Source organism: Sturnira hondurensis, unplaced genomic scaffold, assembly GCF_014824575.4.
Source record: "Sturnira hondurensis isolate 20B ecotype Veracruz unplaced genomic scaffold, ASM1482457v3 Scaffold0002840, whole genome shotgun sequence".
NCBI classification, from domain to species: Eukaryota; Metazoa; Chordata; class Mammalia; order Chiroptera; family Phyllostomidae; genus Sturnira; species Sturnira hondurensis.
The window spans coordinates 7,863,849-7,880,575 of record NW_028075471.1 but is presented as its reverse complement, the minus strand read 5'-3'; the positions used below and the strand labels follow the sequence as shown (position 1 = coordinate 7,880,575).

Here is a 16,727-nt window from a genome sequence, read left to right as displayed (position 1 = left end):
TCTGTGCAAATGGACCAACTGAGAAAATGAGGGGCTGATGCCTGACACTGTCAAGCGATGTTCTGCACCCCCCACTCGTGGCTTTGTACACATATAAGCAGAGAACATGACTAGTTTAAAAGAGAAAAATGCATGGGAGAGGAATAAACTAGGACAAGCATCAACTAGGGATGTATTCTAAAAAACTTAGCTCCATGATGCACCAGCCAACATCTGTCTATTGAGGGAATTAGACAAGGTGGTCAACCAATACTTGTCAAGGAAGCAACAACAGGTCAGTTTTGGCAAGCCCTCTCTCCAAGACCAACGTGTCCAAAGCCTTCAATAGGCAACAGATCAGTATCCATCTTCATGCTCTACAATCAGCTCAGGCGAGCTCGGCTGCCCTCCACGACACTGTGTCACTACTTCCACAACCACCAAATCACAACTTAGGACATGTACTCCTCCCACATCAACCCCAAGCCAAGGCCACTTCTGATGCAAGAAATCCCAGATTCACAAAATTTAGCCTAAATTATTTCATAAGGGGGGGGGGGGAAGGACCGTAACCATGGAAACATGACCCAACTGCCTCATAAGACATCCGACCCCTAACTGAAATATATCTTGTTTTCAGCAATAGATACCTTGGTGGCCAGCAACAGAAGTTACAAATTCAGCTCCTCCCTTTTGAAAGATGGGCTTCAAACACCATGACAATACACTCTAAATTCTCCTGAGGAAGATGTTGACCTTGGACATGGATCTCTTAAAAGGACACAATACCCAAATGTGAGATGTCTGGAAACAGCATACAATGATAACAAACTCTTGTAAAATGGCCCATAACTGTTTCAGAGAGCATTATCTATCTGTTCATTCTATCTGTTCAGTCCTCAAATAGGACCACCCCCACCTAAATAAGGAAGATACAGCAGGTGGAAGGAGAAAGGATGTCCTGCCCTCGTAGAGTCTACTTAAGCTCTGAATCATTATGTGAAGAATTCATGACCACACTGTATATAGTAACAACCACTTAAAGAACACAGGCTAGAATTAGGTGAATCTTTAATCTGTACATGTCAAAAACTGGTCACTCTATCAATTCAAAGTTTAGGTTTTCATCTATTATTTCTGGAAACTTAACTATGTGATATTTTTATCATTTATTAGAAATTCATGCATGGGTTTCATGCGCAAAAAAATTAGAGGGTCGGGGATGTTATATGAAAAAATTAAGATCTTTGGCAAGGGATCCACTAATATAACATCTCTAATATTAATTTATTCAAACCCTACTACACTGGTCAGTGTCTCTCTCTTGTCTCCTCACATGAACCCTTTTGTGGGCATTTGACAACAGGAGCTATTTCTTAAATTAAATGAAAGTTTTCAAAATACAGCCAACAGCCACAGAAGTCACATTACTGAGAAATATCCAAGCAGCAGGCCATTGCAGAACTGAAAAAGGACACACACAGCAGCACAACTGTGCATCCGACAGAGAGGAATGAAGTCATTTCATCAGCCAATGATGCACACGCTCACACTAGCACATGCACATGCAGCCACCTTTACCCACACCCAGTCCAGGTAACACAAACCACAAACAAGTAAAAATACATATCGGTCCCTCCAAATCCACGCATCGCCAGTACGCAGTTAGCAAATACCTCCAGGGACCAGCTGAATGTTGTAAATAACCCCTGCAGGCCAGGAGAATGTCCCTTCTCAGGGGGCAGCCACTATTTAATTCCAGCTTACTGTTGTTGCCAAGCAAGAACACAGGCCCTAAGGTGCAATACCTTCCAGGTTTTTCAGAAGTAACTCAGACTTCTATGGGAAGCCACGACCAGTGCAGGAGCCTCCATCTGTTTTGGTCATCACTATGCAGAGTGGGTATACAAACTGATAGCAGCATGAATGTGCAATGCTCCAATTTTTAATCCTCTTTCTTAATTATATTTTACTATTTACCTTACTGCAGTTGTCCCAATTTTTCCCCCTTATTCCCTCTCCACCCAGACCCCCCACTCCCTCAGGCAATCCCCCACCATGTCCATGTCCGTGTCCGTGTCCATGGGTCACGCATATATGTCCTTTGGCTACTATATTCCCTATGCTATGCTTTATATCACCATGATTATTCTGTAACTACCAATTTGTACTAAATCCCTTCATCTTTTTCACCCATCCTCCAACCCCCCACTCATCTGGCAACCAGCAAAATGTTCTCTGTATGATTCTGTTACTGACCTGCTTATTTTGTTTAGATTCAACTGTTTATAGGTACATATTTATTGTCATTTTATTGTTCATAGTTTTGTTGTTCTTCTTAAAGACTTTTTAACATGTCATATAGTATTGATTTCATGGTGTGAACACCTTTTATCTTTTTTTTTATCTGAGAAGCTCTGTGTCTGCCCTTCCATTCTAAATAATAAGTTTTGCTGAGTAATCTTGGTTGTAGGTCTTTACTTTTCATAACTTTGAATATTTCTTGCCAATCCCTTTTGGCCCACAAAGTTTCTTTTGAGAAAACAGCTGACAGTCTTACACGCGCTCCCTTGAACTTAACTAACTGCTTTTCTCTTGCTGCTTTTAAGATTCTCTTCAAATTTCACCTTTGCACTTCCATTATGATGTGTCTTGGAGCAGGCCTCTTTGCACCCATCTTGTTTGGGACTCTGCTTCCTCGACTTGCATGTCTATTTCCTTCACCAAGTTAGGGAAGCTTTCTTTCATTATCTTTTCAAACAGGTTTTCAATTTCTTGTTCTCTTTCTTCTCCTTCCAGCACCCCTATGGTTCGAATGTTGGAACACTTGAAGTTGTCTCAGAAGGTCCTTACAGTATCCGCACTTTTTTGCATTTTTTTCTTCTTACTGTTCTGGTTGGGTGTATTTTACTTCCTTATATTCCAAATCACTGTATTCATGCCACCTCATCCACTCTTTGTTGATTCCCTGTAAATTCGTATTTCAATTAGTGTATCCTTCATTTCTGACTGGATCTTTGTTACAATGTTGAGGTTCTCGCTAAGTTCATTGAGCATCCTCATGATCAGTGTTTTGAACTCTGCATCTAATAGACTGCTTGTCTTCATCTGTTTAGTTCTTTTTTCTGGAGTTTCATTCTGTTCCTTCATTTGAGCCATGTTTTGTTGCCTCCTCACTTTGGCAGCCTCCCTGTGTTTGTTTCTATGGATCAGGTAGAGCTGCTACATCTCCCACACTTGTGAGAGTGACCTAATGTAGTAGGTGTCCTGCAGGGTCCAAAGGCACAGCCTCCCCTATCACCCAAGGTGGATTACTTGAGGTACACTCAACCATGTGGGTTGTGTAGAACCCCGTCTTGTAGTTGAGCCTTGACTGCTGTTGGCACATCCAAGATCAGCCACCATGTAGCCGGCATAAGGTACAAAGCGATCTGCATACGGCTGCTATGTGTGCTGGGCTTGAAGCTGCCCAGGCAAGGCCCAGCTGTGAACCACGGATGCTACTAGTGCCAGGCCTGGAGCAACTTAGGAGAGGCATGGGGCTTGCCAGATGAGGCAAGATGCTGCTTGTTTGAGAGAATTCGGGAGTATCTAAAACATGAGCCAAAACAAGCTTTCCATATGGAAAAGCCCTGGAAACAGCTCAGGTGGGACACATTGGGTGGGGTATCGCATAATCACCAGGGTGGAACAAACAATATAAGCCAGGTTGATGGAGACCCAGATATGGTGCCCACCTACAGGCTCTGTGGGCAGAGGTCCCCTGCAAAGAGCAAAGGAACAATGGACTCTGCCAGCACTTGTGTCTGGGATAAAGCTGACCCCCAGCATTCCCTCTGATGCTAGATTATTCAATCCTCCCACACTCTGCTATCCCCAGTACCTTTCAATCTGCTGTCCCTGGAATGGAGGTCAGAGAGAGTAAGTCTAGGTCCAGGTGTGGGATCTGTAAGAAGAACTGCCTAAGAATCCAGGCAGCCTCAATCCCCACTGGTTTTTACAGCTAGAAGTTATGGGGCCATATCTTCCTGGCACTGGAACCCTGAGCTGAGGGTCCTGGTGTGGAAATGGGACCTCTCACTTCTGAGATACCCCTCCCTGACTTTTACCTGCCACATGTGGGCATGGGACTAGCCCATCCCATGTCTCCAGTCTCAATATGGTTTCTTCTTTACTTTCACAGTTGTAGGACTTTCATTCAGCTTAATTTCTGGTGGTTCTGAATGACAGTTGTTCTGTCATTTGGTTGTAATTTTGACATGGTTGTGCAAGGAAGCAAGCTGTGTTTACCAATACCATCTTTACCGGAAGGTATCAACTTTTTCTTTTCAACACACTATGGCCAAAGAGAGCATCTGCTGGACAGATGTCCCCTGCATAACTACAGGTAACTCAAATGACTATTTCTCCATTTCTTGTTTTTTTTTAATCTATTAATTTGACAGAGAAAGAGAAACACTGATTTGTTATTTCACTTATTTATGCATTCATTGGTTGATTCTTGTTCATGCCCTGACTAGGGATCAAACCCCACAACCTTAGCATATCAGGACAATGCTCTAACCAATGGAACTGCCCAGCCAGAAACTAACTCTCCATTTCTCTTGACCAGCATTAAGACAAAAGATCCAAAACAAGCCTTATGTTCTCTTTTTAGACAACGAATCCTGCCACCACTGACCCAATAATAAATCACATTAGTTTTAAAGGCCACTCATAAGTTCACTGGCAAGAGCAAACTTCTGTTTTTCACCTGCACTGCAGCAGAAATAAGGTTTAATGTTAGAAAAAGAAAACGGCTTATAGACATTCCATTAACCAAGATCCACTAACAACCCTGTTTGCTACTCCCTGGGGGTAGTCTGTAGCAAGGTTAGCAAGATAATCAAAGGGTTTTTAGCGCCTTAGGAAGCAAACTCTCAGAGAAAAGTTAAGAAGTACACTTCACAAATCATAATATAATATGCACTGGGCATTTGACTTATATGTTGCAGAAAGGTCACAACCCTTCCAAACTGCCCAGCCTGGAATCAACAATCCTCAAATTCCAGAAACAATTTAGAAGCCATTTAGTTGAGGGTAAAAAAAAAACAACCCCAAAGGAACTTAGGGTCTTGTGCAGCCAGATCCCACAGCTGGCTTGGCTAGCTCCCATGGCCAGTTCCAAACTCCAGAGGAAAAATCCTGAACCCAAACCACTCCGGCCCAGTACCACTACCTCAGACCTTTTCCGGAAATGTGACTCACAGCCTGCAGCCCACACTTAAGTAATATACGAGGTAATAATAACACCACATTATTTAACATAACCATTTTCAATGCCCCAAACAAAAGATCTCAAATTATAAACTAAATCAATTTAGATCATTATAAAGATTCAAAAAATTCACCACCCACAAGCTCACTCTATCCACAGTTATTATCAGCTTATTCAGAAACTAATGCCATTTCCAGAAAGGTCATCTCTTCAATGGAACCAAGTAAAATCCTATACTAATCACATCGCTTTCTTATTTAATTTTATCAAGTAGAAAGACAGCTTTATTTCACCCAGTGTTTATGGGAATTTCATATATGGAAAAGAAGTGGGGTGAAATACCCTAGGCTTGGTCTGTCTTTTAACTGGACTTCTGTGCAAGCAGGAAAACCGCTTCCAAACAGCAACCAGCCTGCAGTTTAAAATAATCCTGAAGGAGGATTGAAGAAACATATAGCCATTCCCACTTATTACAGGGGTGACCTTGGACAAGTGGCAACCTCCTTCAGCTTTAGTTTCCCCACTCTCAAGTGGTGATATTCACGGTTTCCAACTCCAAGGAGCATTAAAGTCATCTAAGAAGCTCAGGCATGGCACCCAGATCACGACAAGCACTTGGTGAGTGTGGGCTATCGATAGCCACTATTCCCATTTTAGAGATTAAAAAACCAAAGCCCACTTGCCCCACTACAGGTAACACCGCTACAACAGGTAAGAATTTCAACCTGGACCTCTGGTTCCTGAATAACAGGTGTGTGTATCTAGAACTCCCAGGCCCCCAATCCCACTCAACCCCACTTGCACAAGATTCTGGGTAAGTTGTCCAAGAAAGCCCAGCTACCCAGTGACTTAGCCAAGGCAGGTTTGAGCCTCCACACTCACGGAATCCAAACATTTCAGGAAAATATATACTTTTTTTAAATGAACAGAACTCATTTATGAATAACTACTGCTTTGTAAATAAATCCTTTTGGCAATTCAAAACTACCCTGACTCCTGAAAAGTCAATGACATTTCCTCACCCATTTGAACTATGCTTTTGTATTTGGTAAATGGCTTCCGGCTGTGCCTTATCCAAATCATTCCAAATGGATGATTTTATCTGATTTAAGTGTACTGTGAAATTTATGGGGCTACAGTGGTTTGACAACTCAAATACTTCTTACATTCATATAATAACTGGTATGAATAAATTCCTCAGAAGTATACCCTCTACAGTATCAATCTACAAACTGCTTCCCTCTTCTCGTTAGAAAAATAGTATCAGATCGAAAACTAAGGCCAATTGTCCTCTTTACTTACATGGAAGTGTTACATATTCCATGAACTACGCTTTCTTCTTTTTCAGTTGCTAGATTTCAGCAGCCAAATGTGTCACTCTGCTAGAGTCCAAAAATAGCTAAGTCGAGTAATTTAAAATCACACTTTTGTTGTTTGGCCAGAAAACCATCCTACTGATTTCAGTTTGCAAAAAAACTGATTAGAGGGCAGGCACTCTGCACGGTCTGTGGTTCTCTCATATGCTCAAGTCTGAATCCATGAAAATACAGAGACAGGGACATGAGCATTCTCACCAATCACACGGTACAAAATTAAAGCAATATCCAAATACTTACTGTGTACTTCCCATTAGTGCCACAACAGGAAAACCCAGAAATGACAGTAAAAGGGAGACCCATTCCCCTTGGCTAACACAAGTCCAGAAGGCCTTAGAAGAACGGGCATTACAGGGTGCAGGACCAAATAACTCCTCCTGTGAAGAATGCCAGCCTGGAGCCTCACTTGGAGCATTTTAAGCTTGTAGAAAGTATCTTTCCTACTTTAAGCTGGAAAAGTGGACTTCACTAGGGCTCTCTCATTTTTTTAAACCCCAGGCCATCCACCTTACCTGAGGTAAGATCCTCAGGTAAAATATGATCATCTCACCCATTACATGGGATTTCCTCAGGCCAGCCCTTACCCCTCCCCTCCTCACCCTGAAGAGCAAAGCCCCATACAAAAACCACCAGTGGAATTTATATAAATTATCATTTTTTTTGTTTTGCATGAAGTTGTCCTTTTTGTTTTTTCTCCCATACTCCTATTCAAATCTCTTTAGTACACATAGAATAAAAAAGGTTAATTTCTTGAGCACTTACTATTTACCATGCACTGTGCTAAATTCTTAAGCAGGCATTCTCATTCAAGCCTCGCAGACTTTAGGAATCAAGGTGTAATCAATCATTAGGCCACTTCACAAAGAGAGATACTAAAAACAGGTGACACAGGGAGGTTCAGTAACTTGTCTAAAGCAACAAAGTAACGGCAGAGGCGTCCTGGTTCCAGAGACCACATTCTTAAATATACTTCAATATATTCTCCACTACTTTCCATAGCAACCTGGTATTCAAAGAAAATAGAAAGTACTAACATTGCCTCTTGCACACCCCCTACTGGGGACCTGGCCTGCAACCCAGGCATGTGCCCTGACTGGGAATTGAAATGATGACCCCTCGGTTCACAGGCCACTGCTCAATCCACAGAGCCACAGCAGCCGGGGCCAGATCTTTTTCTAAATATTGAATTTAGAGAGAAACTTCAAATCATTGTTCCACCCACTTATGTACTTACTTATTGGTTGATTTCCACATGTGCCCAGATGGGAACAGAACCCACAACCCTGGTATACGAGAAGACATTGCAACCAAGCTACCAGGCCAGGGCCAGATCTATTTTTTCAATTCTGTAGTCTTGGAAATTTGAGACAAAGAGGAATTGTAGGGAAAGGCAGGAGGGGATAAGGGTTTTTAAAACACACCTTTTTTGGAGTGGTTTTGTGGTTACTACTCCATATATAAACACAAAACCAAAAAAAAAGTTCAAGTCAGATATCTTTTTTTTTTTTATTACAGATGTGCATTTTATCTGGTAAGTGCACAGAATACTGCCATGTCCTATGCCTGGTCCTTTGCAAGAAGCCAAGATATCAGATCTTTTAATCACTTCCAAATATTTACTGAAGGCCTAAAGGTGTATGCCCAGGCAACCGCATCCCCGAACACAGTCAGTGACTGCTGCTGAGTCCTGGGAGCAGCGCTCAGTGCCTGCTGGGGGCAGGCTCTTCCAGAAGAACATTTCTCACTTCCCAGTCCCTCTTCAGTCTCTGCCTGGATCAGGCTCCGTGGAGAACTAAAAGTGGAGGCATGACACACTTCCTTGGCTTCCTTTATATGATTACAGAGGCAGACCTTTTATTCTCCACACAGATACAGTCAAAAATGTAATTTCAGTGATTACAACCTGTCATCTGTCAGTCGTCAACCTGTAACCAAAGCATAGGAAGGGCTTATTTGGGGAGGACATCAAACACTTTAGAGATAATTGGAGGTACCTTGATTTATGAAATGTGACCACAAGGAAGATGTGCCAAGAATAAAATTGTTAATCATCAATGTTTTCACACTTGCGATTCAGAATGCATACCCACACTGCATGCTCCAAGTTAAATACTGAATGGGAAGTCGGGAGGGAGAAGAAAACAACTCTCACCACAGAAGGGAAATGGTTAAAGCAATTTACACCAGCAACACTTAATTGGCTTTGTTCACAAAGGTGAGGATAATGTTAAGTGTCCAGACTGGCCTTTTGACCATGAGTTTTGAGGAAAGTGGGGAAGGAGGTAGAAGGGGTCCCCTAGAAACAATTGCTCTAGAGCACCTTACATGATCGTACATGAGTGGCAAGAAAGTTCATTCCAACTAATGCAATGATAAGCCATATACTGCACTAACCTGCGAGTTTTTCAGAATAAGAGGATGAATCTGAAAAGGTTTTTGTTTTGCTGCATGAAATCATCAGCATTCCCTGTACCACTTCGTATGAGCAACAATATAATCTTTTATTCAGTGACAGCAGGTCTGTAATTAAGGGGAGATGCTCAGAGCTTCACTACTGGCTTCACTTTTCCTCATTTCTGCCCTTCTTCCTATAACCTTTCTGTCTCCAGCTGCAGCAACCTCCCCTATTTCTAAAAAGTCCTGTTATGTATCAATGGGCTAATTTCATCAACTCGAAGGTGGACACTGTTTAGAAGAAAACAACAAAGATTTTATTTCATAACTGTGTCGGAAGAACCAATTTAAACACTGGATAAAGACTCTTTATTTTCAAACAAAACACTTGAAGGAGATTGGGGGAGAAGGCATGATTTCTCCTCCCCACCCCCACCCCTGAGAATAAGATAGCTAACTTACAAACACTGCTTTCCTATTTTTCTAAGGCCATAAAGGATGTCTCCATCAGGACTAGAGCATGTACATGCAAATACACCAAGACAGCTTCCAGGGAGATGCACCAGACATCAATCATGGATCCTGGAATTCTGACGCCTCCAAAAGTACAACGCAGAGCTTATCCATCTTCAGTGTTTCCGACACTGGAAACACTAATTAGGGTACAAAACATATCAGAATCAAAGAGAAGGGTTTCACTCTGAGGATGAAGAGAAGAAATCAATTTTTTTAAGTGTAACTTTCTGCTGAAGAGCTTAAGAATGTAAAATATGTAAAATGTTATTAACCCTCTCAAGTAACTTATTTATATTCTGATGGATGCACTTATATTCTCAGTAACTAGCAATATGTAACAAATGCTTAAATGAATGGTTGTAAGACGTGCTTTTAAAATAAGGAGGTGCGGGGGAGGGTATGGGGGTATAGGAGGAGGAAGACCGTTGATCCTTGTAGCTGCGTGGGAGGGGCCATTACATTTTTCTATTTTCATATTTTTTCATTAAGAGAATTTTTAAAGAGATGTACATAAAGAACCTACTATACGCACTGCATCTTGTTTGGTAACACTTCTCTGTAAAATGGAAATATCACTTGAAACACTAACAGCAAGCAACACGGGTCCCACACCTGCCATACTTTTTGTCAAGACTAAATGCCACTGCTTCAGATCTGCTGGGACAAAACGATGCCAGGATTTTTACCAAAACCCTCCCGAATTACACCTCCCGGGTCCTGAACAGCAGCTGAGAACACAAATGCAACTGAGAAGTTGGTGCGGTTCTGAGAAACAAAATAACTAACAAGGGACTTTGGTTAAAACCTCACAATAACCAATACTAGAACGTTTTTATCCCTGGTGTCAAGCAAATAAACGCCTCCCAGACAATGGCAAGTAAGGCCGGGGGGGGGGGGGGGGGATCGACAGTGAGGGCGGTGCCAAACTGAAATTGAGCCAGCAAGGGGCTGAAAGCGGACTCGGAGCAGAAGCGGACCTGGGGCCGCCTGCTCCACAGAGGCGCGCCCATAGAGCCCGCGCCTGGGACCCATTGGAGAGCGCCCTATCCCGGCTCCCACCGAGGCCCCACCAGAGAAGGTGGCAGGAGCCCAAGGAGTGGCTCGGGGGCGCCCCCTGAGGTCCAGCGGCGTCCCCGCACCATCGGAAAAAGGAAAGCCCAGGTCTCCCAAGGTTCTGGCATTTTAATTTTGCCCGGTTTGCAGCGCAGCTGCACCCTCTTCCGCGGTACTTTCCCTGTTTCCCCGCGCCTCACACCACACTGCACTGTCCCTTTGTGACACCCTTAGGCTCTCGGGCCAGGGTACAGGCTATTTATCTCCTACTGTGTTCCCGAAAAGAAAATGTGGAAGACGAAAATTGTCCAAGCCCCACGAAGGCGGCATCCCTGGCGGTCCCATTTTAAATTTCAAGCTTCCTCAGACCAGGAAAAGGAGAATCACGGCCGGCCCATTCACTGCATGCCGAACATAAGGAGAAGCCAGAGTGGAATTAGAAATTCCTCATATTCTCAAGGCTGTCCTCCTGCTGCCTCTCACTGCCCTCAGTAAAGCGTGACCCGTACAGAGCTCGACCCCAACGTGCATCTGATCTCATTCAGCCGTCAAGTCCACGCCAAAGAAGAAAGTCTAGAAAAAGCAGGTGACTAACACCAATACTGAGCACTTATTAAGACCGGGGAAAGCACTAAGGGGAAATGTCCACATCGCCCCCAGCCCCATGGAGACAGAGCTCTGGAGGGATAAATCCCAGGCCTCTGGGTGTCAGACCCACGTTCTGCCTCGACATCGGGCCCGGTTTCTGGGCTGTGGCAGCTCAGTGCGGTTCCAGAGACAGGAGAATGCGCAGGGGAGCGGGTGACGAAGAGAGGACCTTTCTGCCCCTCGAGGCTGCCCCCGTGACTGCAAAGGGACATTCACTACCAGTCCCCGGGGACAGCAAAAGCGCCGGTGCTCTCCTCTAGTAAGGCGCACTACGGAGCTGAGGGATCCGTTGCACCAAAACCGAGCGCTCGGGTCACCCGGGAACAGGCGGCTGTGACCAGGGACAGCAAAAAAGCATCGAGGCACGTTTCCTTTTTTTTTTTTATTCTGATAACCCCCACCTCCGGGTATCCATGATCTGGTGAATGAGAAGGCAGAAAAACGAAAAATTCTCTATCCTTAGCAGAGCGAGGGATGAAAAGCGAATCGCCCCCTTCCTCTCACCCCTTCCCCAGCTAGGGCAGAAGACGTAGCCACCACCCCCAAAGAGGGGGGCTGGACTGAACGGATTCAAGGGACCTCCGGGCTACTGTGTGGAGGGCCCGCATGAAGGCAGAGGGAGGCGGCTGGCCTCTGCCCTCCTCAGGGGAGGGTCTGCCGGTGGAGAGCTGGAAGTGGAAGGTCGCAGAGCTACACGCCGCTACGTGCGGCAACTTACTATCGTCATCAAAGGCCAGTCTTAACCTGGCCAGAAAGGAGCGGGTCTGTGTCTGCCAGCTGCGGACAGCCTGCAAAGGGGAAAAGATGAAGGTAGACAGGAGTGGGAGAGAGGAAAATGCCCGCCTAGGCGCGAACTGCAACCCAGCAGCTGACGCGCCCCCAGCACCCCGACCCGAGCAGCCCAGCCCAGCCCAGCCGACTTTCGGGGTAAAGGGACTGCAGATTGGGGCTGGGAGCCAGAGATCTCCCTAAACCGCCTGCTCCTTGCCCTCCCAGAGTGCCCAGGTCCCCGCTCCCGGAAAGGCTGCCTGGCGCCGGCACCGAAACACAGCCCGCGCTTCAGCCCCGAGCGGGAATCGCCCCAGGTCCCCGAAATCAGAATGAGACTGCTCACATCACCCCAAACCTCCACCGTCAGCCTCCAGCTTTCCTCCCTCAAGACCCAGTCTCTAAAGGGTCGCGGAGCAGCAACGAAAGCACCCCCTTTCTGAGCTCCTTCAAAACCCGCCGGAGCCAGAGGTGCACCCTGGGCCCCTCAAACCGACAGAGGCACTCCCCCCACGGTCCCAGTCTCTCCTAACAACCCCAGAGTTCTAGCTCTCCCTAACGGCGGCGGATCAGCAGAGTGAGTTCCCCTTCTCTCCTGACTCTGGCTCCCCAAGGCCTCCCAAACCCAAGCAAGCGCAGACCCCTGCGGCCCCTATACCCCTCCCCACCCAGCCCCTTCTTTCACCCTCCCCAATCACCGGCCTCCCTAAACGCCGTCAGAACCAGTAGAGTGGATCCCTTCTCCTCCCAGGGCGCGCGGCCCCCTCCACCTTCTCCGGGGTCCCCGGGACAGGCGCCCAAGCTCCGTGCCCAGGCGACAACTCCGCACCCCCGCGCGCGCCGGTCAGGGCCGCGTCCCCTCGGCGGCCAGCACTCACCCGGGAAGCACACGACATAATGGAGCACGGAACTGGTGATTTTCAGGAACAAAATCCACCAACACGGTTCCAGTAACCTCCGCATGTCCGAAAACACACATCGAAGATAGGAAGACAGGGGGGGTAAACTTGTTGAATAAGTTCTTGCCTCTGTGTGAGCCTCCACTAAACCTGGGCTCTTCCCTTGGTCGCCCGTTCTACGGGCCCCCCGTGCTCAACGTTCCGAGTGCCCCTGGAATCTAGGAAGCCAAGTGTCCCCCGGAAAACCTCAAAAAGTGACCGGGAACGCAGAACCACGCTAGGGACGATCCACGGCGGAGAAAGACTGCTTTCCGTTCAAAAAAGGAGGGAGCCGATCGAGCAGCAAAGCGAGGAGCCGGCGGACGGCGGCGATGCCCCGGGCCCGGGGCAGGCAGGGGCCGCAGGCGGCGGCGGCAGGCAGCCGAAGATTCCCAACTTGAGTCGGCAGCGCAGCCAGAGAGCCGGCGGGCGGCGGCAGGGCTGAGCGCGGCGTCTCCGGGCTTCAGGCAGGCAGCTCCTTCCAGGGCCCCGGGAAGGAAGGAGGCATGTTTGCGAGCGGGGAAGGGGAGGGGAGAGGCCGGGGGAGCGAAGAGCCCCCCCAAAATAGAAACGGCAGAAGGAAAACAAAAAGGATCTCAGAGGGGCGCTGGGGCCAGGGCGCCTTCAGTCCATGCTTCTGAAAGTTGTGGCTCCGGCGCAGGCTGGGGAGGAACAGGGAGCGCGGGGCTGGAAACTGGCCATGCCTCCATACAGGAAGTAACATGTGAGCATGGATCCTGGCAGAGACTTTAAAGCCGGCGAGAGAGCGAGCGAACCGGCGAACCAACGAGGGAGCGAGCGGGGACTGCGCGGCGCCGGGAGCGCGCAGCGCCGGCGGGAGCGCGCAGCCAGGGGCGGGCGCGCGCACTCCACGCTGTTAAAGCGGCCACATTCTCCTACCACCTCTGGAGGGTCCCACAGCCCAGTTCTCCACGCGCGTGGCCCGGGGGTCTGCGGACTCGCCTGAGGCAGTCTGGGGAGTAGGGGCAGCTCTGGCCCTATCTTGAAAGAGAGGAAGAAAGGAAACTGCCTTCTGGCGCTGAGGAGTCTCCCAGATTCCTGTTCTGCAAGGTCTTAAAGACGCCGCGCTTTGCGCGGGTTGGCGACGTCTACTCCCACCGTCCTCTTTTCTCTTGGATCCAGGATTTTGGGTGTGTGTGTGGGGGGGGGGGGCGGGGGGCGTTGAGGAGGACGGCAGCAGGCTACCCGTTAGGGCTTCACCGTATCCTGTTCGGTTTCATCGCCCTGGCAGCACCGCGGCGGGGCGCGTCCTGCACTGTCCCTACTCGCGCCCCTGGCCCGGCCCATTCCTCTGCGAAGAAACAAAGCCGAGCGGCCTTTGCACTCCGAGCTGCTGAGGGATTTTTTTTTCCCGGGCTTCCATTGGCCGAGTCCAAGGCTGGGGGTAGTGGGGGGAGGAATTTAGGTCCTTGACTGGCAAAATCCAGTCCTTCCGAGCCCCCAACCCCACCCTGTTTCCTGGAGCCACGGTGGATCGATGTGGAGTTTTCCCAACTCGCCGCTCCACGGTAGGAAGAAGGGCTCCGGCACCCTGGCCTAGTAGTGGGAAGGACGCAGGAAGTGCGATTCTTACCCCCGGCTGGATGAAAGCAGCCCCGCGGGGCAGCACCGAATTCCTGGCAGCTATGCGGGGAGCGGCAGCCTCTATAGCAATCTGGGAGAGGCGTCCGGGGGAAATGGGAGTACTGGGCTTATCTGTAATGAATTTTGTCCCTTGGCGAGATATTTATCTCAGACTTCTATGCGCCCTATTTTTTTCTTACTCTGGTGCTAAATGTGGGGGAGGCGGGCTTTTGATTAAACATGTAATTGATTCGAGGTAATTAGCCATTTATAATTTTTGCCTAATTTTTCTGTCTCTATTTAAGTCACTTGGACGTGTTTTTAACAGCTCCTGCTGTTTCATCTTACCATTAGGGTACCCCTCCCGCCCAAACATCCCAACCGGATGCTAAGTTTTCAAATAATATACAGATGTTCAGAGATCCTCCCTTAAGATGTGATTAGAGAAGCAGTTTCACACCCACACTTCCAAAAGAAAAACCTTTGAAAAGTTACCTTTTGGGATTACAAACTAATAAAAGCCAGGAAGTTCTCCGGGAGGGCCCTCCTCTATCTTTAGCAGACCGGAGTGAACTCCCTCCCCCAGGGTGGGGAATGAATCGACTTTGTTTGCTTTGGAATTTGGCCCTTCCTGGTTTTGTTGAAGTCCTTACTCCCCTATAAATGCTTGCCTGGGTCAGTTTTCTTGGAAGTGTTGTATTTAAGGGATGTCCATCCTCAATGGAACCTTTGAGTAAGGTTAGAATGACCCCTGTGTGTCTAACCACCTTATTAAAATTGAGTGATAAAAAGGGCAAATCCGTGAAATTCAAATCAGACTAGAACACCTATGTAGACATCCCCAGGTGAGTTTCCTCCTCTGCAAAATGAACATCATAAAACCTGCTTACTATCTGCCCCAGTTTGTGCTGAAATCTTTCCGTAAACTGCTCATTCCCCAAATTTACTGAGCACATACTGTGTGCAGGGCATATGGGAACACACACAAAAACAAAAGGACAAGTAGGCCTGTGACCTTTGTGGAGTTTACCTTCCAAACACAGTACACATTCTCATGGAGTCCTTACAACAGTTTGGTCAGTGGTAAGAATTATTTTTCCCTTTGTGTAGACAAGAATACCTAAGAGGAGCAAAATAATGGATCCCCAGCTAGTGAGTAGCTGAGTTAGGATTTGGAAGCCAGTCTGCTTCCCCAGTTGTGAAAGGAATAATGGTTTGAAAAGACACTGAAATGTGGGGTGGATAAAAATGGCTTAGGAGTGGGGGAAACCTCACATAGGCTTGGGGAGTGAATTACTACTGCTGTTACAGTAATAGGAGACCCACACAAAAAATGAATATCAAATTAGTTCTGGCCTGGCCACTGTCCTAGGACCCTGGACTGAAGATTAAGGCAAACTGCTCTTGCAAGCACCGCCACCAAGTTAGGCCCCACCAATTCCTGGAACAAAACCGAATTTTACAGACATATACCATACAGGATGCCTATTCATTCTGCAACCAATTGCAGAACAGCTCATTCACATTAGACACTGTTCAAGTCTTTGCTGCACAAAACGAGCTGACAGGGTACCTGTTATGCTCTTACCTGGTGATTACAACCCCCCAGGGGATTTGGGAGCTGTACAATACAGTGTGCATGCCAGGAGAATCGGTATGAGGGACCTAAGAATGCCAAAGGAGAAAGGTGGCTACCCTAATGCAAAAATAAAGCTACAAAGAGAAAGTTCAGGTATTGGTAATAAATTACCTCCAAACTCAGTGGCTTACAATACACATTTATGATCTTACAGCTCTATAGGTCAGAAATTGGGGCATGGTATGTCTGGGTCCTCTGCTCAGGGTCCCCCTATGTCAAAATCAAGGTGTCAGCCAGCCATTCTCACCTAGAACTTCAAAGCTCCTCTAGATTCTTGACAGAATTGAGTCCTTTGTAACTATAGGACAGATGCTTATTTTCTCGCTGGCTGTTGAGAAGGGGTCCATCTCAGCTAGAGACCACCCTCAAGGTTGGCCACATGGCTCCCTCACAGCATGGCAACTTACCTCTTCAAAGCCAGTAGGATACTCCCCGCAGTCAGTTAGGTCTTTTGCTAGTCTTGCCAGAGGTCACTCATGCAGCTACAGCACCAGCTTCCAGAGTCTCATCTGAGATTGCATGGTCCAAGGTGGCTTCACTTGCGTGCTTGGCAATTAGTGCTGGCTCTTGGCTTG

General features: G+C 47.2%; 1 protein-coding gene across 3 annotated transcripts in view; it reads right to left on the bottom strand.

Annotated features, from left to right (window-relative positions):
- PTPRG (protein tyrosine phosphatase receptor type G) overlaps positions 1-13,736 on the bottom strand; it is a 715,684-nt gene extending 701,948 nt beyond the window's left edge. For 2 of the 3 annotated variants that reach the window (XM_037040813.1, XM_037040814.1), the window contains exon 1: positions 12,870-13,736. In XM_037040813.1, the coding sequence (XP_036896708.1) occupies positions 12,870-12,954 (85 nt within the window). In that variant the 5' untranslated portion in view covers positions 12,955-13,736. The remainder of the gene's footprint in view (positions 1-12,869) is intronic. The other variant, XM_037040815.1, reaches the window with a different exon arrangement.
- Positions 13,737-16,727: the final 2,991 nt, after the last annotated feature.